Below are 23821 nucleotides of genomic sequence, written 5' to 3'. Positions count from 1 at the left end.
GTCAAGAGGGTGGATTGTGGAGAAGTGGCCGTGCGGGCAAAGGGTCTCCTCTCACAGCCTCGCCCTGAGGATGAGCTCCAGGGGCAGCGCTGTGTGGTGCAGGCACTGCGGCCTACGAGAGACTCCATCGTCCTGAAGAACCAAGAAAAGGGGCTCCCGCAGTGGGAAGAATGTGGGGCTTTGCGCCAGAGCTAAGACCCAAGTCACAGAGCTGTGTGGGGGTAGCAAGGAAGGCAGACGAAACTGCGAGAGAACCCCCCTCTTCTGGTCGGAGGCCCAGAGAAAAGGGCCCCTGAAGGCTAGAAAGATAGGGAGGAGAGGAACCTGGAGAAAGGGCGCCTGTGTGTGAGCCCCAGACGCATCTGGGGGATGAACCCCGGGCTCATCTCCGAGCTGGGCAGGGCAGATCCAAAGCAGTGCGGCAGGGGCTCTGAGAAGCCATCTGGGACCGCCCCGTGCCCTCCTCGACTAAGCCCCAAGTGGCATCTGTGCGGAGGGAGCAGGAGAAGCCGCGCAAAGGTTTTGGGCATGGACCGGACCCTGGACGTCACCACCCACAGAAGGGAAGACAACCTGCAGTCTGGACCTCGGCAGGGTGGCCGCCTGCCTTCAAGAAAAAATCAATCTCAACAGTCCTCAGAGGATTACATAGAAGTGCCTAAAGTGGACACCACATAACATTCAAAACAGCCAAGAGACAATCAAAGTTACTTGACATACCCCTTCCCCCCAAAAACCCCAGGAAAATGCGACTCTTTCTCAAAGGAAAACAACCAGCAGGTGTCAACCCTAAAACAACCCAGATCTGAGGGGTCGTTAATGGCTCGAACGTAGGTATTGCAGCTACATTTCACGAGGGAAAAGTAAAACGGTAAGAAAGAATGACATCCGGAGCAGAGAAACAAACGATGAAAAAGAAATGAATGGAAACTTTTGAACCCCAAAATACAATACCTTAAATAAAAAAGTCCCCGTATGGGTCCCCTCATGAGCAGATCGGTTAACCTGAGGTTAAACCACAGATGCGTTGCGATCTGAGGAACGGGAAGTTTAGGGAACAATGAAAGAGCTTCAGTGACCTGTGGGCCAACGACGCGAGGTCTGACACTCACATCACCGGAGTCCCAGGAGGAGAAGAGAAAGGGATCAAGGCTGGAAAAAAACACTTGAAGAAGTAACAGCCAGACACTTCCCAAACTGGGGACATTTGCAGATTCGGAATGCTCAGTGAACTCCCAAACGCAGGTTAAACTTAAACTCTTTCCTGTTGACTTTCTCTTGGTAACCCGTGCAAGCTTCCCGTGGATGCAATTCCTAAGCTATTAATTCACTTCTGCCTCATTGAACACACGTGTGCTTTCATTTGATTGAAAACACCATTGATGGTAGGAAGCGCCATTACTGTAGGAAACATTTTAACATTCTGCCCATCAGTTTTAAGAGGCCATTGTAAAGGACACATCCCGGTTCCACGGGTGTGGGACTGCAAGGAAAAAAGGTGCGCCCGGAACAAACACAGAACGCCCGGCGCGCAGCGCGCCCTGAGCAGGAGAAGGTTTGCCGCAAGCACGGCAGGCCCGCGCTTCCCTCCCCCACGCCTAGTGCCCGCCGCCCCTCCTCCGGCAGCGCTCCTCACTTTCCTCCTGGTTTCGCAGGAAGAGACAAAATAGGCATTTAGGAAAACTCACCGGTCCACAGTGTGAACGCTCCTGTGCAAAGCCCCCCGCCCCCTCTCCCTTCACATCCCTGTTCCCAGCAAGGGCAGAACACAACCCAGTAACAACACGGTTCCCGCCCTGATCAGACTCAGTCTTCGTCAGGCTCCGCCCTGTTTTTCTGGAGAGGGAGGCAGGCTAGGTGACCTGTTTTCACTTTTCATTTCAGCCTATTCCTATGCCCCAACCCAAAGAAACTCCGTGTAAATCCCGCCCGTGTTTGCAAACTCGGGCCGATGTCCTCATTTTATTGAAAAACTAGTTTTGTCTTAATCTGGGGCAGTTTTATGTATCTTTAGGGGCCATTTCATGTTCAAGTTATCTATAAAGTACTAAGACAATGCCTTGGAAATTCAGTTTTTTTAATTTAAAAAAGAAAAAGGAGGTTCCAGGTTTGAAAAAATTGCATCAGCCGGGAAGTAACAGCCAAGGATGGAGTTCCCTCCGCAGCACTTGACTCCTTGCTCCCACCCTTGAAATAAAACACACGCTGTGCGAGCCTGGGCGTGCCCCTGCAGTGAGATCGCACTCACAGCCACTGAGCCTTTGGAAAAGGAAAGAACCGCAACAGCACTTCCCTCTACCACATTTAAAAGTTTAGATTCCTTATTCTTTCCTTTTTCCAGATGTGCCGTTTTTAACCCTGTCTTCCCAATTGTCTGGTGAACACTGCTCCCCTGACTCAGAAAGAACAACCTCCTGTCAGAAGGTCAGTCCCTGACGCCGCAGCAGTAGGCAGAGAGCTGGCACAGGGGCCTAGGACGCCCTGATCGGATGCCACTCTGCACAGTTCCCTCCCCGGCTCCAGGGCACTAGTGTGTTCTTTACATCCACAACGACAGAGGGCTTACAAAAAATAACACTGGCTTGCTAATGAAAACGGACTTAACGTGGTAAACGTGGCCTGCAGAATGACCCGCAACCCTTTACACTGAGCACCCCACCCCTCCCCTGGCCTTGGCGGCGTGATCAGGCAGCCTGGCTCCAGAGGAGGAAGTCCGCCCTCCAGAGAACGTAACTTGAGTACACACGCCTCGGACTGACAGTCCAAGGTGCCGCTGACAGTGGCCACGCCAGCCGGGCTCATCTGCTCCCCCACAGCCAGCTGGGCCGAGCTGCGCAGAAAGCGGAGGTCTCCACCCTGGAACGCCATCTTGGGCTCCTGGGAGTCTGGCAGTGACGGGCCACCTAAACAGTCCTGCTGTGAACAAACTCTGAAGTGCGGCCTACAGTCCCAAACCCTCCCGCACGGATGCCCCAAAGCGCCCCCTGCACTTGCTCTCCTGGAAAGCGAGAAGCATCGAGGTCCCCGTGGGCCGATCCCGTCCGATAAGCTTGGAGCCTTTGTGTAGCTCCATCTGGAAACCGAAACGTGGGAGCAAAACTACAAACTGATGTGTTTCATTTACTGGGACACATGTGGGGCCACTTACCAAGCCTATTTTTTTTTTAAGAGAAAAACTGGACACAGTGAGGAGTTCAATTCTCAAGCCTCAGAAATATCAGTCATTTTAGGAGGCTTTGAGAAAAAATGACCAAGCGTTCCCTTTCAGGAAAGCATACTTGCATTTTCTTTTGGCTCGAAGGGAAGGGGGTGGTGGAGGGGTGAAGGTCAGGAGCTGAAAATATTATTTGACTAAACAATTATTTTTTGCAAGCTGCTGCACTGGTGTGACAGAGATCTGGGGTTTGGCAAGAAGGAGCACCCGCCTCGTGATCTGATCCCCCCACCGAGCAGCCCGCCACCTGCAGCCTGGGGCCGGGCCCGCGGGAGGGGGCGCCCCAGCAGACCCTGGCCTCCAGCCATGCTACCTCTCCTCAGGGCACTGGATCAGACATGGCAGATAACCAGCCAAAAATTTAAAAAGGAAAAGAAAAAACAAGGGGGAGAGGGCATGGGGAAGGGAAAAAAACCCCTAAAATTTGGACTCAGAGAGTCTTTTCAAACACTTTAATCCTTCCGTGCTGACGGTTCCTGGAGCGTCCGAGGCTGGCACTGGACCCTGTACCGGGAAAATCCGACTCCCGCAGCCAGTGTGTTAAAGGGAAGACTGCTAATCACCTAAATAGAAACCGGAGTCTGCTCAGATGAAGTCGCTCTGCCCCCATCACCAGAGGGACGCCGCGGTGCTCTGAAACACACTCTTGACATCATTTGGCAGGCAACCCTATTTTGTTGAACATGATTCATCCCTTAGGTTATTGTTTTTAATATTCGAAAGTGAGCTTTTAAATGCCAAACAAATTTTGCAGCAGGGAGACAAAAGATATTCCAAGGGGTCTCACTGGACCTTCCACCAACTGCGTCCACCAAATGGCTTAAAAGACAACCTTCCCGTGGTGGTGCAGAAATGAGGCAGAGGCAGCTCTGTCCAACTGTTACCTAATACAAGACTTTGTTCTCCGCGCTCACAGAGGCAGCATTCACGGATCAGGCTGAACTCAGGTGGGCTGAGAAGGGAGCGCAGCGGAGGCCGGGAGGCCAGGCTGCGACGGAAACTGCTGTGGCCACAAAATCTGCCCATTCCTCAGACGTACCTCCTGTCCATGTTGCCGCTGACCATGAGATTGGGAGGGCTGTCCCTGAGGTTGACACACGTGAAGTCGCCCAGCGCGTTGCCCAGCTTCGAGAGGCAGCGTTCCGCTTCCAGGCTGTAGACCAGGATCTGGGGAGGAAGAGCACATGCAGGGGCGTCCCGTCACACACAGCAGGCCTGCATCCCACACGCTTCTTCTCAGCCTCGTCCAGGGCAGGCCCGTTACCTCCGCTCCTGCGGAAGACTTCTGCTCTGCCCCTGAACACCCTGGCCTCTTCCAGGTAATGCTATCATAGGGGTACGGCTGTTAGAATGACAAAAGGAAATGCAAGAGAAAACACAGGACAACCCGGAGAGCTCCCCAGCGCACGGTGCAAACAAACTCAAAGGACACGGAGGAGAATGCCAAACCAGGAAATTGGCTTCCCAGTCTCCTAGCACAGAGAAAGAGGCGTGGAAGCTAAGGTCGTGACTGCGTCTGGTTTGGAATTGATGGGAAAGCGAACAGATCCAGAAACGCGCAGCTGAGCCAGCGTGGGCCCTCTGTCCCCTCCGTCTGCATTTGTAGCGCAGAAGGAAAAAGGAAGACGAGCACAGGCATCTCAGGGGAGGACGCCTGCACAGTCACCCACTAGGTGCTTCCTTGAGACTAGCTACTAACCCAAACCCAAAGCCCTGGCCCCGACGCTCCTCTCTCCTCTCTTCTCTCAGTCACTCTCCACTTGCTCATTTTAAGCAGCTCCGTTCCAGAAGCCATGGAGGCAAATGAGGAGGTGTTCTTGACCTCTAGACCATGTATTTGTTAAATGTGCACCCTTCCGTGCCTTCTCGCCAGCGAAAAGAAAATTAAAAGGGTGATTCATAAATAATCTTTCTGAAGATTATTTAAGTCTTTTACTACAAAAAAAATTTTTAGTAATTCAATTCAACTTAATTGACAGTAAATGCTGCTTTGGGGCATTTACGGTAAGTACCGAGGACCCAGTTCTCTCCAGAAAATTCACAGCTCAAGCTCCCCCTGGTGACAGAGTTCTGTGCATACATTCTGTGGGCTGATCATAGGGTTTAAACCGACCGCTGAACTACAAAGTTTTAACAGTCACATTTTGTAGAGAGATTCTCCTCCGCCCTTAGTACACACGGAGAACGTGCTTGCTTTTTCCTGTTGGCCTGTTCGCTTACCAGGTACTAGCACATAGGTTCTTGTTTTAGTACAGAGAAGTTAATAAACTGTCTGCCCCTTGAACTCCATCAGTCTCAATGTCAACATACATTTCTAACAAGTGAATCTTGGGAAATTCCTACTAGTTCTAGCAACACTGAAATTTAACTAACTATATTTATTGAAAGAGGATGATTTCAAATTTTAAAATGCCTTGTTAATCCATAAAGACTGTAGCAAGCAAGCTACATTTTATTTTTATTTTCATGCAGTTGAAAATAAAAATTTCTATCAACTATTGAGAAATTTTCAACAATTCTAAAATATTCAAAATAAGACTATTTCTCCAGGTAAGAATGTAGAAATAATCAAATCTTCTACCTTCAGTGAATAACCTTAAAACTGCATAAAATCGGTTCCTGGAGAGGAAAAAAAAAAAAAAAGCAGCAACCTCATGGTCTAGCATAAAAGTAATAGCTTGCACTCATTATTAGAATAACCCCATAATTAAACTTTTAATAGGGTTCTTGAGCTCAGTATCTTGTTTTTAAAATAGTTCAACTTCTATAGCATGAAGGCAGGCCTTTAAAATGTGAAATGTCCATGGCAAAGATACAAGTTAAAATCTGACATTGTGTCCGTTCCTATTCTTGACCTTTTCTAAAAGTCCTTTCTTGACAAGCGGATGGGTCAGCTCCGAGGGACACGGTGAGACCGCGTCCCTCTCCGAGACGACTCTGCATGAAGACATCTAAGTCAGTTGTCAGGAGTCAAGCGCTTTCTGAAACGTTCAATAATTCACCGAGCCAGAGCTGCCCGGAGAGGACCTCCACCGTGACGTTTAGTTAAAGACCACAGAGGGTAGAAAGCACATTACCCCTGCCGGGGCGGTTCCTCCCCCCGTTACAAGTCCCCCAACGACCTTTACCATCTCTCCCCCTCCCTCCCGCACTCTCTCTCTTTTAATAAGGTTGAGCAAATGGGACTTCATTTTATCTGATTGCCACAGACTGGTGCGATTAATTATTCATGCTCACCCTCTCCCTCTCGCTAAGACCATGCATTAGACTAATTTTTCTCTTTGTTGCCCTGGTTGGGTGAGTCCCAACCCATGGCCACGCGCCCCACTCTCGGAGGTGTGTGCGCGTGCTGGGAAGAAGGGAACAACTCCCTGTAGCTAAAATCCCGGAGAAAATATTCTATACTAATGTGACCACCAAATCAATAGATATTGCTGGAGTTTTCTTTTAAGTGGCAAGTGGATACTACAAAAGAGCATAAATAGTGATTACAGGGCAAATTTCTTCCAGGAGGCAGATGGTTCTTTAAGCATTTTCTCAAACAGCGAAGCCCCGTCAGGACTGGCGTGCACTTTGCAAAGCCGACTGCAGGGGGTGCCGTATGTCGGATGGGCCGCATCCCCCATCGTTCTCGCTAGCCTGCCGGCAGACCTTGGGGCGCCTGGGGAAGCAAGCACTGTTTGAAAAGAGCATCCTTTCAGTCTGTCTGTCTTTTTCTTCTTTGAGATCTTAACGTAGTTTTCATAAATCCTAGCCCCGGCACCCTAACTTTCAATTCTGTTCAAGTTAATCTAACGTAACAGAACTACGTAACAAAAACCTCTGTCTGTCCGTCTCAGAAACAAGCCCATGACCAGCTCAGGGCGCACCCTGCTGACCTCCTTCCACACACCTCTGTCTCGAGTCTGTCTGCCTCCTCCTCTCCCTGTACGTGCGAATAAAATTATTCTCTTCTATGACTGGAATTACTGTTCTACAGTTTGTTTGCTCTCCTAAATGACACGAGAGTTCTTCCCTTGTCAATCCCTACAGGTAAATCTCGCTATTTTTCTCTGTGGATATTCAATTCCATACTGATGGATATTTGCTTCTGATTTTGAGAGAAAATGCATAATGCTGCAATTCGCTCAGGAGCCTGTCGACAGTACCAGCGTGTTAGTCACCTCCTATGCAGCAGACACTGGAACGACGGGGACGGCGGACGACGGGCAGAGGCCTCCCCCTGCTGCCAGCTGGTGTGCGGCCACCAGCTGTCCTGCTCCTGCGTCTGTGGGACTCGCCTCTCCGAGGAGACCCACCTTACAGCCGTGTCGCAGCAGCTGCCGTTGTAGGAAGCAGGGACAGCCATGTAGAGTCAGGAGGGAAGCCTCAGCCACTGCCCAGGTGCGGGCAGTCCCTGCACCCCCCAGGGGTGACCCAGACCACTCAGTGCCCAGGACTGCCTTTCCAACCAAACCACGAAGGAAAGAGCTGAGAAGTGGGCAGAGCTCAGGGCAAGGCAACGCCCCCCTTCCCCAGCGAGGACGGGCGTTAGCCCTGCAAACACTCCCTAAATCGAGGACTGCTCCCATCACGAAGCCTGAACCACCCGCGTGCAGAAATCGCCGCGGAAACATCACAGAGACCTGCGGCCCCAGACTGCCAGTCACGTGCTGGTGAGTGAAGGAAGGGACCCCGTTTGGGCGTTCTTTGGTCAAGTTCCCTCATATGCATTCACCTGCCGAAGGCATCGTGCCGACTGCGGTACCAACCAGGGCAGCTAGCTGCTCACCCCGAGCACCCCAGCACGGCCCTTCCAAAGGTGTGCGCCGTGGCCACAAGGCCTCCTGACGAGACAGAGCGTGTCAGAAGCGTTGTGAATTGAAGCTCCCTCGCCATTACAAAAGCGGAGGAAGCGACAGAGCACAGGACCAGGACGCCGCTGGCTGGACAGAAGCTGAGTGGAAAACAAACGGCATGGGAGTTTGACCGGAACTCCTGGGGGCGACAAGTCTGCCCACCTTCTCTTCTGGTCCCCAGTGACCCACCTCCAACACTCCACAGGGAGTTTGCTCTTCTAGGGGAAAGCCATGAGGAGAAGCCGAAGTCGAGAGTGAAGCGAGTAACCCCACCCCCCGATCCTGCACCCCTGCCAAGGTCACTCTGCGCCCGCACGCACGGCGCCCTCACACACAAAGCTCGTTCCCTCGCATCGCACATCCCCGGGCTGCTTCCCAGGTGTCCGCGCAAACCGTGCCTTCGCTGCCTCCGACTTTCCCCAGACCTGCGGTTCTCAGGTGCTGGGGGGCAGGGGTCACCGAGGAGCCTGTCAGGTCAGCAGTAGGCTGTAACGCACTGCCCCAGACTCCGACTGCCCCTTCCCCGGGAAAGAGACCCTCTCATTCGTTCCTGCAGCTTTGAGAATGGACCCAGCACGTGCCACGTGGGCAGCACAGCCTGCTGGGTGCACGTGAGCAGGAAAACCCAGACCTCACCACGGTCCGGACCGATACACACCCATATTCCTTTTTTTGCTTAACAACCCCTCCCCCCGCAGTTCTAATCTTGCTGCTGGCTTGGACAAAGGAATCACCTCATCCTACTCAAAAGAGGAACAGGCTCCACAGATCTCGTTCCATAACACCAGATTCTAGGACCCCCAAACAGTATCTGTCCGGTTCTGACACTACGGCAGACTAGAATGTCTGGAGAGCCCCCGTTTACAAACACCAAAATGCTAGATGCGATTCAGCGCGTTAATAAACATTCATTCAATTTATCTGTTCGACTTTAAGAAATCGGAGCAATTCAGAGGAGCCAAAAATGGAGAACACTAAAACCAGAGAGGGAAGTGGGCTCCCATGCCAGGGCTCTCTGGGACCCCCACCAGTGCCAGGAGCCTGGAGGCTGGGGAGCAGGAGGCAAAGGCTCTCTCTGGCTGGCCCCATGTGGACACAGGGCTGAGGCCTCTGCGTGCAGCCACGGCCCCAGCATGGCCGGGGAGACTCAGTAAAAAGCAAACTCGGGAAAGACTGTTTGCTGGTGAAGAGAGCCTCGCCGGCAACTTGTCTGCCTCAGGCTCCACGCAGGATGGAAAACGTTTGTCCGAGGGGCAATCACAAATCTGTCCTCACGCAGATTCCGAGGCTGAGTTTATAATACCTGGGAGCCCCCCCCCATCAGTTTCCAGTTCTTCCAAGTTGGTAGCGTGCCCTCTGGCACCTGGCAGAAAGGCTCTCAGGAGGAAGACCCTCTGAACCCAGGCCCCTTCGGAGATCAGCCAAATATGAGCTCATAGTAAAAACAAAGTTCCAAATACAGGAAGAAACAGCTCATCATAAGTGACAGGCAGAAAACAGACAGAGGAATTAGACTTCCAAGGGTATCAGATAAAGAAAATGTTTACAGAAATAAAAGAGGGTAGGGGTCAAAAGCAGAAAACTATCAGTTTGAAAAACAAAACAAACAGACTTTCTAGAAATTGAAACACCAGTGAATGAGTTACACAAGTAATTAAACAGAGTCCGAGAGAGACTGTTGTGAACTGGAAGACAGATGTGAAGAAATTACCCTGAAGGCAACAGAGTCCCAGCAGGGAGAGCACGCGGACGGCCACCTTCTCCGTGGCGTGGGTGGAGGGCTCAGCCAACAGTCCCTTCCTGGGCCGAGAGAAAAGAGCCGTCAATCTAGAATCACAAAGGACTGGCCAAACTACCTCATTGAGGGGGAAATAAAGATTTTGTTTTATTAAAACATGACGAACACCTGTGGCTAAGAGACCATCAGGAAAGGAACTTCTAACAAATATATTTTCAGAAGACAGAAAATCATTCCAGAAAAAGAAGGTCTGAGATGCTGAAGGGACTCGTGAGCAAAAAGATTCAGGTAAATGTGCATAACAGTATACAAACACGGACCATACACCACAGTAACCACGCTGATTTGGGGTTAAATAAACAGAGCACACTGTATCTAGCCCTTATTATTCGAAACAGTTAAGTGCCCTAACTTGGGGCCACATACCATGACCACGAGGGCCCAATGCACGGGGGACCCCCGGCACTATGGTCCGGCGTGGACACAGGCTTCCGTGGACACACGCACTGTGCTTGGCACAGAGGAGGCGCTCAGCACACTTCACAGAAGAACACGGAAACGCCGCGTATCCCTGCCACGCCGGCCGAGCAGAGCAGCTGTGCCCCACGCACAGAAGTGGACACGCTAAGTCAGTGTGCTTTCCACCAACAGCCACGTACTTAACTGTTTCAGAAGCAGGAGGTACAGTTTCATTCAGTATGATCTTGAAGTACAAGAGTAATAATGCTCATTTAAAAAAAATAAAGGATACCAAGAAAGAGACCTCCCATTGTTGGGGCAGAACTTACTCATGTAAGAGACCCAAGTTGTCGTTCTGACCCAACATAAATATGACCCACAAACTGTGGTCAAAAACCTCATTACGAAAAATGTGGGTCTGCATAGTGATATTCACGTACAGAGATAAGTGAACAGCCCCTAAAAATTCACAGATGAGCTAAGATTAAAAAAAAAAAAAACAATGAGAAAGACAGACAATTGGGAAGGGAGAGGGAGCTAGTGAGAAAAGAGTAAATCATACACAAAACATCCAATAAAAAAATAAAAAAGCAGTTAATATACATGAATAATGGATGTCTGATTTGAAAGCAGTTTACTCCGATATGATGTAATTTCTGACAAGCAGCCAGAGAGACTATTTTGCAGGTCTTTGCCAGAGACAAGTCGGAGCGGGAGGCCTGGTAACGGGCGTATCTGTGAACATGTGGAAAATGACTTTCACCACCATCCCAAAGGTGACTTTCTGTTGGCAAACAAAATCTTGCCTCTCAGGTGCACTTAGCAGCAGCCACCAGCAAGACGCAGAGCTAGAAGACACGGGGCCCTGACAAGCTCGGGCTCCTGGGCGAGGGCGCCCCTGCACAGCTTCTACGACACGCTCTGGCCCAGCCCGCGCTCACGCGCAGCACAAAGGGAGAAGCAGCCTGGGCTGCTTCCATGTTTAAGTTTTAATTGGAGTGACAAGCCCGCGAGGCCAAGATCTTTCAGGGCTGGGACGGCGTTGCTGAGCGCCGCCAGGCACCGAGCAGGCAAGGCCCGTGTGCGCGCCCCACCACCACGTGCCAATGCACCTGCAGCCCCCGCTGTTCCAGGACTGGACTCTGCCCGGGAAGGGACTGCCAATCACCGCAGACCGTGCCAAATGCAGGGCTTTTGTGATGTGGGCAGATGTCTACAAAGGACCAGAGCGAGGCCAGACCAGCACCTATTGTGACCTAAGCCTGAAAGGAACCCAGAGAGCAAGAGTGTGCTCTGGCAAAGACGCAGGCAAACGCAGTCCAGGCCCCTCCACACGCACGCACAGCACGGGTGCTGGAAACAGCCAGGGGAGGCGGGTCTACTCGGTGGCGTGAGCGAAGATGCTCTCTGCTTTGCCTGGGGATCTCCCGGGGCAACCTGTCCCAGCACTAGAGTAAGGGAAGAGAGGTGGCCACAAGGAACTGGCTGATGGATAGTAAACGAACAGGAAGTGTTCAAGGCCGGAGCCGTTAGTCCAGTGACAAGACTATAATTATTATGTAAATGTGTGACTGAAGCTGCAAATCCTCACAGCTTCCTTTTATGCTCCCAACAGGCCCCATCACAGCCAAGAGCAGGGACAGTTTCACAGCGCTTCACAATGTTAATGACATGTAACTAATCACGGTCCCCAGGAGGAAAAGAAGTTATTATCAAATCTACTTTGTACTGGGAGGAAGACTGAGGCTGCACACACTGGAGTGAATCCTCGAACATGAAAGGCGACGTGGACATGGTTTTTCAGACGGAAAGGTTACGTGTGAGATGCCTGGGAAGTAAAGACGTCGGCATGAAACCCAGGGCTCTACACTGGCCTGGGATTCCATTTCCCACTGACTAGCCCGGCAACCGCCAGTTCGGCCCCAAGTTGGAGTCAACAAAGGCTTAGAAGTGGACAGACAGGCAGAATGTTGCTGAACCCAGCAATCGAAGCAAGTGCAGCTGATGGAGGAGAGTGAACACACAGCGAACGCGGAGGGTCCCCAGTGTAGGGAGATAGTGCAGCCCTGGGGACCTAACGCCCTCAGAACTGCTCCAGGGGCACGCCTGCACCCGCACCGGCGCTCAGCAGGGCCTGCACCCACAGAACTCTGTACACAGTGGCTGCTGGGGACAGTCACACACACCCTTTCAGAATCTGTCCCGCTTGATTCTCACAGCCCCCAGAGGAAGATGGGCAAGTGCTACCGCCTACCTTTTGTGTAGAAAGACATGGGGGCGGGGGTGCTAAATGACCCTAAACCACTGGCCCCAAATCACACAGTAACAGCTGCAGCGGAGGACACACTCGGCAGGGCCCGCCATCCTCCTCCCGGGTCCACGTCTGCCACCGTCCCACACACCTCCTCCTGACTCCTGCAGAAATGGTTGTTAATGATGCCTGACACTGACAGTGCTCTCCTATGGGCAAGACACTGCCACAGCACTTCTCTCACCGGTCCCCCGGTGCCACAGATGTCAAACCCTGGACACGGCTGTGAAGTTTGGGGACCAGGACGCATACCCAGGTGGGCGGGCTTCCAAGGCCGGGCTCTGTAACCCCCACCTGGCGCTCCGCATCGGCAGCACCCAGCAGACATGTGGATTCTGGGGCCGCCCCAGAGGCCCTGAGCCAGCACCCTTGGGGCTGGGGTGCAGAGAGCCCTATTTTCCTGATGCCTGCAGGCGTCTGAGGACCCCTGCACTACACCTACCCTGCCTCCAAGCCCAAACCAATTTCTGCCACTAAAAAACGTGAGCCAGCTCTGAGTGCTCACTGCCGGCCTCCCAAATGATGCCACTCTGCTTGAGGATACTTCTGGGCAGCAGCAGCATCAAAACGGGACACGCAGGGCCCGTGCGCCGTGTGGTCAGAGAAGGCGGATGTCCGCGGAGAGCCAGGGCAGCCGGTAAGGCTCCCTCGGACAAGTGCGACTCTGCACGAGCCTGTCCTGCAAGGGATGAGGACGGACAGGGGGCGGGAGTGCCACTGCCCGTCCGTCGGGGTACTCAGGGCGGTCTGCCCTGGGCTGCGGGCTGGAGCACGGGGTGGGGGCTGCGGGACTGGAGAGCGGGGCGGAAGGCGCGACCAGGGCCTGCCCACGTGCAGCCGCCGCTCTGATGAAACCTGAAACAGACGTGAGGAAAGGCGCCAGCAGGTGGCAAAGAGGCAGCAAAGGTGGGGCAGCGGGGAAAGGGGGCAGGGTAGGAATCACTCCCATGTCTTTTTCAATATGTGTTTTACAACTTATTGTCAACAGGAGACAAGAGTTCACGATCCAAGGAAACGCCACAGGGCAGAGGCCACTTGCGGGGAGCAGGTGGAGCCTGAGCCAAAGGCCCTAACCTAGAAAGGTCTGAAGCAATCTGGGTCCTGGATTTGGTCCAGGCTCCGCCAGCGGTTCTCAGGTCAATGTGCCCGGCCGGAGCAGGAGAGGTGGGCAGGGGCAGGGGCCCGGGCCGCGCACAGCAGGGCCCTCCCTGCAGCGGCTGCTCCGACGGTGCCTGGCCTCGTGCCGACATGCCACACACCTCACCACTCCTCCCAAGCCTCTTAGCGTGGGAATGTGAGCATTTGAATGTGGACGGAGCTGGAGTTTTCCTTCGCCCACCTACGAAACCGGATTTACCCTGTAAATTAATAACACACTAAGACAACGCGTAAAAGAGTAACTGCGTCCATTAGAAGAATTCATCTGCAACTCAATAATTGATGTTAATTACAAGCACACGAACACAGTGCCTCACAGAAGATGGAAGCGCTGAGGAAATTAATAAATCAGACTCATCTACCCATTGAATAAAAGGCAAAATTTCTCTGTAATATTTCACTAGTCTCATGTGAGCTGCTGTGTGTATTTGAAATTGGTGAAACACCTTTAACACTGAGCAAAGCACACTCACTTAGGCCATTCTCTGCGTGCCCTTCCCCTGCCTTCAAACCGACACCAGCAGCCTCCACCGTCTGGACACACGGCCAGGCGTGCGCCTCTCCCGCAGGGCGACCTTGGTCCTCCTGAGCAAAGGCAAACATTTCCGACAGCCCTCCCCTTGGTCTGCATTAACTAAAAAGCAAACTGATTTTTAACCCCTGTAACAAACCTGCGTGCTGCCTGGGCCCGAGACGCACCTGGCAGGAGGAAACCAAAGCCGTGCCCGTCCACAAAAGGAAACCAAACAAAGACCAACTCCAGGTTCACAGGCTCCCGCGGGTGCAAGATGGCAAACAAGGGTAGTGAGTCCACATGAACTGTTGGGAAAGCCACTAGAAAATCTAGGCCCTTCATAAGATTCTAAGATTAATTCAAAAGCAAACAAGAAAAAGACAATGATCAGCATATACATACTTCGAGGTAATGAACAGTCTTGGAGCTTGCTCAGGGCTTCAAGTATACTCGCTGACCAGGGCTTCTGGAAATCAGAAAGCGATACAAGTGCCCCTGGTATAAAACACTATGCGAGTATGAGTGAAGACAAAAGATGTTCCAGACACAGAGCCAGGCCTCTCCAGGAAAGGCTTCGCTTCTCCAAGGTGCAACCCCAGGAACTTGCTGCCTTAGTGCTGCGCAGCGCTAAACAGAGCCGTCCCCTCCCCCCCAAACGCGTGCTTTCAAACACTTCCTGGGAAATGAAGCTGGTGAAGAAGCAAGCACAGCCTGCTTTCACGACAAGAGGACCTGAGCCCGCTTCCCACACCAGCCCAGGGCGCCCGTGCCCCAGCCAGCCTGGGTCATCTCCGTGCTGCCTCCCGGCCCCTTGGGGGCCCTTCCCCCAAGCCGGCCGCCTCTGCCTGAACTGCCCTCTTGCCCAGGCTTTCCTGATGAACTCCCTGCCTTCCCCGCTCCCCCCACCCCGACCCCAGGGCTGGAGGGGGTGGGGAGTATTGGTGCTCAGTGTCTAACGGGCACGTGACCTACCTCCCCATGTAAGGAACCTGCCAAAGGTTCACCTGGCTCAACCCCCAGTGGTTTTACCACTACCTGACTTCGTGGAAAATAGTTTTCCCTGTGTGTACTTTCTGTAAGGTCCCTGGCCCGCTGAGGAGTCCTTCAGGGTCGCTGGCGGCCCTGCAGCCCCCTCAGTGTCCGCAAGCAGTGGCAGCAGCAACCGTCTAAGAAATACTTTCCACAGACTCGCTGTTGTGGCTGCGTAGGACATCAGAGGTGGTCAGGGCCTCAAAGGTGCCCAGGCCAGATGTTTCCTGTCTGTCCCGAGAGCCCCGAGGGCTCCGTGAGCTGCTTCAGGGTCCTCCCAGCACATCAGGAGGATCCCACGTATGATGAAATTACACGAACAATTATATCACTTCCTGACGCCATTCAAATACTAAGACCCGTACAAACCACATTTGAATGTTCAATCCCCATCTATTTATCTGTGTGATTCTTCATCACTTTGGAACGCAGCAAGTTCACTGTGAAGGTCTCCCTACGACCTGACGTGCATCTCAGTGCGGAGAAAACAACCCTTCTGTTGCTAAGTCGTGATAAGGAACACGGTGCTGCAAGCCCAGAGGCAGATGTCATGCCTGATTCATCTCTCTGCTTCCAGTGCCAATCGGAAAGGCAGCATGTAGCATGTGTTCAATAAACAGTCATTAACAATGACGGTAACCTAGGCAACAAAAACGGGTCCTTCTGGGAGTCGACATCAGTCAATAACCTAGAAAACTGGTCTCCAAGAACTATCTTCCCGAACTGCCCCAGGAAGAAAGACAGACACTCTGAATTCACAGTGCAAGTGAAAGGAAATGCGACATTTATCTTGTGAGCTTTCAGTTTTAAATCACTCATTCTGCTTGTGAAAGACCCAGCTTCTCTTCTCTCTCTGGGATGGCATCTTGAACAAAAGAGGGGGTGGGTGCATCTTCGGGGGGGCGGACAGGAGACCGGGTCTGGAATCCATGAGCGTGGGGTCTGATTCCACAGTTCGCCCAGACAGACACTCCCAGTCCTGACGAGTGCAAGCCACCAATCCCGAGTCTCTCCCCGTCCGTGTGAAGGGAGTGATTATCATAAGAGACGTTAGCAATTATCTTCCAGCGTGATGTAAGCCGAGGCAGCAGCGCCAAGCCAGCGCCCTTGTCAAACACACCCCGGCCGGCAGCATTACTTCACTCGAGTCTCCCTGATTAGGGTGAGCAGCACGTGCTGCTGAACACAGCCTGCCCCTGAGAGCCAAGTGCTGCAGAACTAACGATGCACCGGCTGACGCTGAGAGCCCCAAGTGGGTCTCTCTTCCTCCGTGAGGCGTGAGACTCGCCGTCAACATCATGCTCTGAAATGAGGCAATTGTATCTTCCAAGCCACCACCTCTGAGGGCAAAATTTAATTCAGGGAGCAAAAAAGAATTAATACAGATGACACGGTATCACATGTACGTTTTCACGGGTGGAAGAATTTCCGACAGATTCGGGAAATATGAGACAGAAACAAATCTTAAACGGACTTTTGGGGACAAAGGCGTACGACAGAGAGGATGCTGAATTTTGCACTGCAGCATGGTGGGGACGGGGCCAGAGTAACCGCTGTGGCATTTGCTTTCTTGTACAATCGCGTGCCACTTAGCGGCGGCTACCGTTAAGGCCATGTCGGCCACTAAATTCTGCGAACCCAGGAACGCAATGGCAAAACCTAAGTGTCCATTTTCATCTCAAAGTCAGAGGCCTTTGAGGAGCCCTTCTCCCCACATACCCCTTGCCCAGCACGACATAGGAAGTGGCGAAAAAGTTCTGACTTCCTGCCCAATCCTTTCCGCCAGCAGTAAGCATGGCCCTTAGGGAGACCTTGTTAGAGAAGCGGCAGCAAGCGAGGATTCCTCAGCCCCCTTCAGAAGCCTTCAGCTACCAACGGCTTCCAATGGTGGGACGGCTCAACACCGCTCCGCAGGCAGAGGAGAAAGCTTAAACCACCTGATCACTTCAGCCGAGGTTCGAGGCCCGTGGGTGCTACACAGAAGCCCAAAGGCAGTGCGTCCCGCCCCTCATTTCACAGGAAGAGGCAAGTCAGCTTACCGTCTGAAAAAACCACGGGCTCTCCCTCTAAGGGCACCAAACGCGCCGAGAAGGACCACGTGTCAATGTGGTCACAGCTCTGTCCTACCTAGTGGCAGCCCGAGAGGGCTGTCGGTCGGTCCCATTGCACGGGTTCCAGGTAATCCAGGTGATCACAGATGGACAGTCATTCACCCTAAAAGCAGAGCGCTACACAGCAGTTTAATGAAGAGTGGGACTAGGCAGGTCTCTGTACGTTCCTGCTGGCCCCATTCCGTTGCGATCTTTCTGTAAGCCCTGTGAGAGAAAAGATGTCACAGAACCGCTAGGGAGAGGGGTGTGCAACGGCCATCTGCCACTTTCCGAGGGACGCTGCCTACAGAGGGCAATAGCTGTCAGAATACTAAGGCGCAGGCCCCTCCGGCCCGGAGAGTCTCCTTTCAGGAACGAACCCTCCAAATTCGCGCATGGGCACCAAGTACCGTCCACAACAGCCGAGGCTGCGTGCGACCGAACACGCAGCACGGGCGGGCGAGCCAAAGGCACACCCACGGGCGCAGTGCCGTAAAGCTGCAAAAAAACAGAACAGAAAACCCCACCAAACACCAGGAAGCTCTCTATTATGTAACAAGACATGTTGAAATGACTTGTAAGAGCTTTTGTGGCCCTGGCCAGTGGCTCAGCTGGTTGGAACGTTGTCCCAGGCACCAAAAGGTTGCAGGTTCGATCCCTAGTAGGAGCACATACGGGAAGTGACTGGTAGATATTTCTCTCTCACGTTAATGTCTCTCCCCACCCCTTAAAATTAATAAACATATCCTCGGGTGAGAATTAAAAAATGAAAAGATATTTCCTTTTGTTTAAGGAAAAAGCAAGGTGCAGAACAATAATATTTTAGCACTTAGTGTTGTTTTTTTTTATAATTGTAGTGAGAGATTTTTTTTAACATTTTATTTTTAGAGAGAGAGGAAGGGAGGGAGAAAGAGAGGGAGAGAAATATCAATGTGTGGTTGCCTCTCATGTGACCCCAGTGGGTACTTGGCCTGCAACCCAGGCATGTGCACCGGCTGGGAACCGAACCTGCGACCCTTTGGTTCTCAGCCCACACTCAATCCCTGAGCTACACCAGCCAGGGCAGCACTTAATGTTTTTTAAAAGGAGGGGGTTGAGGGCGCGTCTGGAAAACTCGCTTACAGTGTGCAGACATTATCTCCGGAAGGACGCACAGAAACTGGCAGCGCTGATTGGCTCCAGGAAAAGGAGCCAGGCGGCACGCTGCAAGGAGTGGGAAGGGGTCTTCCCATCGTACACCCTTCATTTTCGTATCTTCTGATGCCTAGGTGAGTGCATTGCCTCGTTTTAAATACTTTTTATAAAAGATGTTTAAAGATCTGACTTTTTAACAGTGAAAATGGGCAACAGCCATTTTTTCTATGACTTTACTCGGGCAAAGAAAATGCTGACAATTCCAAGTGTGGTCCCGCGGCCTGGCCCGCGGACTTCACAAGCCTGGGAATCTGTACCGATGTACAGAGCGTGAACTCCCTGAGATCCTCCCGGGGGAGCCGGAAACGATTACACCTGCCGCACACACAAGCCTCCTCTTAAGGTTAAATAGATACATTTTGCTCATTACTTGGTTTCATTTCCTTAGAAAACTGTTTATTAACAGAGCTGGGTTACTTGACACGAACCAGTTTGTTGAAATCTGTGCGTAAGGCTGTTTCACACTCCAGCTCCAGGAACACAACCGGGCCCTGCAACTATCTGGGCTGAACAGGACGTGCTGGCCAGCCCGATGTGTGAACGGGTTTGAACCATTATTACGTGATGCTCAGACAGCTGTGGTGCCTCTAAAATGCTAATGTGTTCATCACACACGTACGGCAAGGATATTCCCCAACTAGCCCAAAAGAACACCTCCGGAGTACTTCTCCAGGTAGAGAAACTTCAGCTCCCCACTCCGATGTACTCTCTGTCAACATTTGGCCTCTGCTGTCTGCTTTTATCACACATAACCAATAACGGACCCCAGCTAAACCCCAGCTCTGTATCAGCTACGAATGGAGATAAACCAAACTCTCTGTTCTCACAAAGCCTTCATCTGATTCCGAGTTATCCAGGCCAGAGGCACCAACCCCCGGTGGATGTAGCTCCAGGCAAACTCTGCTGCTAACCGTCTCTCACCAACCTCGTCCAGTGCACAGGGACGCGCTGCCAGGCCGGAGCCCAGACGCAGCCAGAACACGGCGTCCACAGGCAAAGCAGCCCCGAGCGCCACACATGAAACTACTTGGGAATGACGACGGTACATTACAGGACAGCCACAGGGTGCCACGCTTCATCCACACAGAGTGTTACACGACAGCTGAATTCCTTAAAAAGGCAGGTTTTTCTGAGGAAGTGAAAAATCCATCAAATGCAATCGGGTGGCAAGTCCTGTGCCCGCAAAACTAAGGGCAGCGGCACAGACAGCAGTGTGGCTTCCCTCGGGTTCGACGGGCGCTCTCACGTTGGGAAACGCGCGGGCGCCTAGTGCCCACAGGCAAGCGCCGGCCGCGCCCACGGGGTCTGAGCCCGGTGTGGCGCCCTGGGTTGGAAATTTCAAAGGCACCCAGAATGTGCAACGGTACGTTACCTCGCACGTCTAAAGGCTGCCCCAGCCCAGTTTTGGGCTGGACGGCCCCTGTAAGCGGCTTCTCGAAATACATCCATTATAATTGTATCAAAGTGTATTATGTCACAGAAAGAAGTTTACTCAGTAAGTGAAAGAGAAATGGGAGCTGCCAGGTGAAAAATTTATTAAAAATGTGAAAAATTTAAACCAGGCTGGCATTAAATATATCTATCCCCTCACTACACTGAGAACCTGAGAAATAAATGAGATAACCCAAACTTGAAAGCATAATGGATGAAAAATGAAAAAGTAAATATTCAGTCTTTTTTTTCCTGAACAAAGGAGCTCACAAGGGATCAGAGAAGTTTTTGTAAAGCCCGAGAAAGAAAACAGCCTTAGGAAACCAACCTCTGTCCCCTCCCCCACCTCCCGGGGAGGCCAAACGCAGGGGCTGTAGCTTCACAGACTTTTCAGCCCACGGGTGCGGCACCTGCTGCAGCCAGACAGCCCGCCGGGAGCACGAGGAGAGCCCCTCCCCACAGCGAGAGCACAGTGAGCCACACGGGCTGTCCTCCGGGACGAAGGATACGCAATCAGGATCCGGGCCGCTTCGGTTCTCCGAGTACCGAGTTGCAAACCCAGTGGACTCCTGCACAACTGAGACCTGACCTCACAGGTGACTGATACATTAGGGCAAACAGCGTGTAAAAGGCACAACCAGAGGCCAGAATCGAACGGTGCTTTCAGAAACCACGGGACGCACACAGTGACCGCCAACTGCCACACGCCAGGCATTACCCTGAAAGCTTGACAAGCACGTATTCATTTAACCCGACGACTCCATGAGGAGGTACTCTTATGAAGCCCCTTCACAAATGGAAACCGAGGCAGAGAGAGGGCTATGCAGCCTGCGTGAGGCCTGGTGGGATAGTAGGAAGCGGGGCGGGACTGGCGCCTGTGCGTCCAGAGCCCGGCTCTTCTCCAGTGCTCGCACCACTGCATGGGGAAGGGCCTCCTTCCTCAGGGGCCACAGGCTCCAGGACTTTCTTCCTGGGGATGACATCACTGCCAGCGGGGTCAGGAGCGGCAGATGGAGGAAAAGCAAAAGAAACCCGAACCTGGTCCTCTCTCCCCTGATTCCACTGGAGGACAAAGAGACTTCATAAATCAGCTGTGAGACTTTTAAGGCTAAGTACTTGGCCTACAGTCAGGATAGTAAAATGCTAAGTAGTGATAAAATTTAGTTATCATGCAAAGAATTTCAATTAGGAACTTTTCTCCTTGCTTCTGGCTCAAAGAGTGTCGGAGGTACTTTTATGCACTGTTGGTGAGAATGTGAATTTTGATGCAAACGTTTTTCCTACAGAGATTTGTGTTTTAGTGTATAAATGTACCTACATATGCATGAATTTTTTCTAGATGGACACCTATTGGAAACTACTAATAGTTTCTTCTGTGGAGTGGGGCTGGGGGAAAGGAGGAGAAAGAAAACAAGTACTTTTCATCTCATACCCTTTTCACGTGCTTGAATTCCCCCCACCCCGAATGTGTCTCAGCGCTTTAACTTTTTAAACTGCCTTCTAAACCACAAAAACTGGAGCTCTGTGGCATCGGCCGCACCCCGTCTTCTGTACCTTGTTTCCTTCGTGCACCCATCCCAGGCTCTTCACTCCAAAAGCAGCCTGCGTGGCCGAGACGTCGAGGCAGGTGACCGGCTGGCCGTAGACGTGATGCAGGGTTCTGGCAGAGTCGCCAGCCTTCAGCAGGTACACCAGGTCTCCAGCGGTGGCCACTGCCACTGGGCACCTGTCGGTGTCTGGAACTAGTTCTAGGTAGTCAACCTGGAGAAGGACAAGAGGTGTTTGTTCCTTCCGGTCCAACTACAATTCATCCTGACCTGGTCACAAAGTGTCCAGTCCTGTTACACAGCAGTGAGAAAACCGGGAACCCTGAAGAAAAAGAGGGGCAAAGGCGCAGTTCGCAGGCAATGAAACACAGCTCTTATATAAAAGAAAAGATGCTCATCGTTGGAGAAACACAGTACACTCCCAGGAAGAGGTACACAGTAAAAATTCACCGAGATAGCAGCTTCACCTGTCATATCAGCGAAGATTAAATAGTCTGATGAGACACGGGGCTGGAAGTGACGGGGACGACCACACGTCTGGGTCCCACTACGGTTGGTGGGAGGCCGTCTGGTCCAACTTCTGCAGAGGGAAATCTGGCCACAACTTACCATAATGTTAAGTGCACCTACGCTCTGACCCAGCAAGTCCCTTCTAGGACTTTCCTTACAAATATACTCACATTTATGCAAAACGCTGTGGACAAAGTTACTTGCCAAAGCATCGTTTTGTCATCACTAAAAACGGGAAACAGCTTAACATGCGTTGCTAAGGGACTAGTTACCTTACAGCCCGTCTGTGCGTTGGAATACCATGCATGCAGTCCCAGAAGAAAGCACGGAGACACTCTTTACGACCCGATGCACACGGGACCTCTCCCAGGTAAGTCTGGGGGAAGCAAGGAAGCCCGGCAACAGGATTCAGTGTGCTGGCGTGTGGGGGTGGGCAAGCAGAGGGACCGTGTGAGGGGCTCAGCTTGCACGTGCGTGGATCGTCTCACCGCGGCGGCTTTCAAAGCGGGGAGCGAGGTGAGGGATGGGGTGGACACGACACTTCTCACTGTGAGATTTACTGCGTCTTTAAATTCTGAACCATGTGGGTTCAGAATAGTAATTTTGAATAGTAGCAACTATTCAAAAATATTGTTTTTACCAGAAACTGAATAAAACTCACTCAGTTCCAAAGGAGCAGAAAACACATTTTAACATTTGTACAAATACCAAAAATGTGTTGCCAAAGAGACTCAAAGTATTGGGTTGGCCAAAAAGCTCGTTTGGCTTTTTCGGTAAGACGGCTCTGGTAGTGCTTAGTTGTCTTCAACGTCCTTCGAAACAATTCTGTTAGACTGTATGGCGACAGCTGTCAGTGCGCATTAAAAAACCCTCATAAAAGTGGTGAATTTCGTGCAGCCATTTTACTAGCAAAGGTGGAAGAAAATAGGCAACATTTCCGGCATGTTATGCTTCATCATTTCAAGAAAGGTAAAAACGCAACTGAAACGCAAGACAAGCGATTTGCGCCGTGCGTGGAGAAGGCGCTGTGGCTGGTCGAAGGTGTAAAGGGGCTTGTGGAGTCCTGTGCCGGAGACTCCTCGCTGGACGACGCCGCAGGTTCTGGTAAACCAGCTGCAGCTGATAACGATCAAATCAAGACAGTAATCGGGAACAATCAACGTTCTACCACGCAGGGAAATAGCCGACATACTCAAAACATCCAAGTCAGTAAAGTTATTGGGGAAAATGAAAAATATGTCTTTAATTTTATGTAAGTAAAACGGACCTTTTGGCCAACCCAGTATCTGAGCTACTGTATTTTGCTGTGTATAATGCATACTTTTTCTGCCCACATTTTTGAGGGAGTTTTTAATTATTAAGTGTTTTTAATTCTTTTATTTATGCTTATGTGTTAAAAGTGCAACTCTAGAAAGCAGTAACAATATCTGTATGCAAATATGATAATAGCTTTTGCTTCTAAATAGAAATAAATACAAAACTAAATACAAAACTAAAACAAAATATTCTTTTCCTGAAAGTTTGGGCCAAAAACATGGATGCACAGTATACATGGGAGCACATTATACACAGCAAAACACAGCATCTGCTCTCTCCGGGTTTCGAGGGCACGGAGAGCAGGAAGGCCGCCGCAGCCAACAGCATTTTTGCACCACCGCTGTGCTACCACTTTCTCTGACCTGCGTGTGTGCGAGGAAGTCGTTTCAAAAAGACTTTGTTTTTCTAGATCCCCACGGGGCACCTTCCCCAGGTGCAGCTTGCCACGGGTTTCACTTCTCGAGTAAACTC

The 23821-nt window shown here is 51.6% G+C and overlaps 1 protein-coding gene across 2 annotated transcripts in view; it reads right to left on the bottom strand.

The window, feature by feature from the left end:
* Positions 1 to 23821, bottom strand: part of FBXW8 (F-box and WD repeat domain containing 8) — a 102724-nt gene that overhangs the window by 16254 nt on the left and 62649 nt on the right. For both annotated transcript variants that reach the window (XM_024566945.4, XM_053928011.2), the window contains exons 7-8: positions 21531 to 21737; positions 4254 to 4381 (exon numbers count right to left, since the gene is read on the bottom strand). In XM_024566945.4, the coding sequence (XP_024422713.2) occupies positions 4254 to 4381; positions 21531 to 21737 (335 nt within the window). The remainder of the gene's footprint in view (positions 1 to 4253; positions 4382 to 21530; positions 21738 to 23821) is intronic.

Source organism: Desmodus rotundus, chromosome 7, assembly GCF_022682495.2.
Source record: "Desmodus rotundus isolate HL8 chromosome 7, HLdesRot8A.1, whole genome shotgun sequence".
Classification (NCBI taxonomy): Eukaryota; Metazoa; Chordata; class Mammalia; order Chiroptera; family Phyllostomidae; genus Desmodus; species Desmodus rotundus.
The sequence above is the reverse complement of the archived record's forward strand: the minus strand, read 5'-3'. Positions and strand labels throughout refer to the sequence as shown.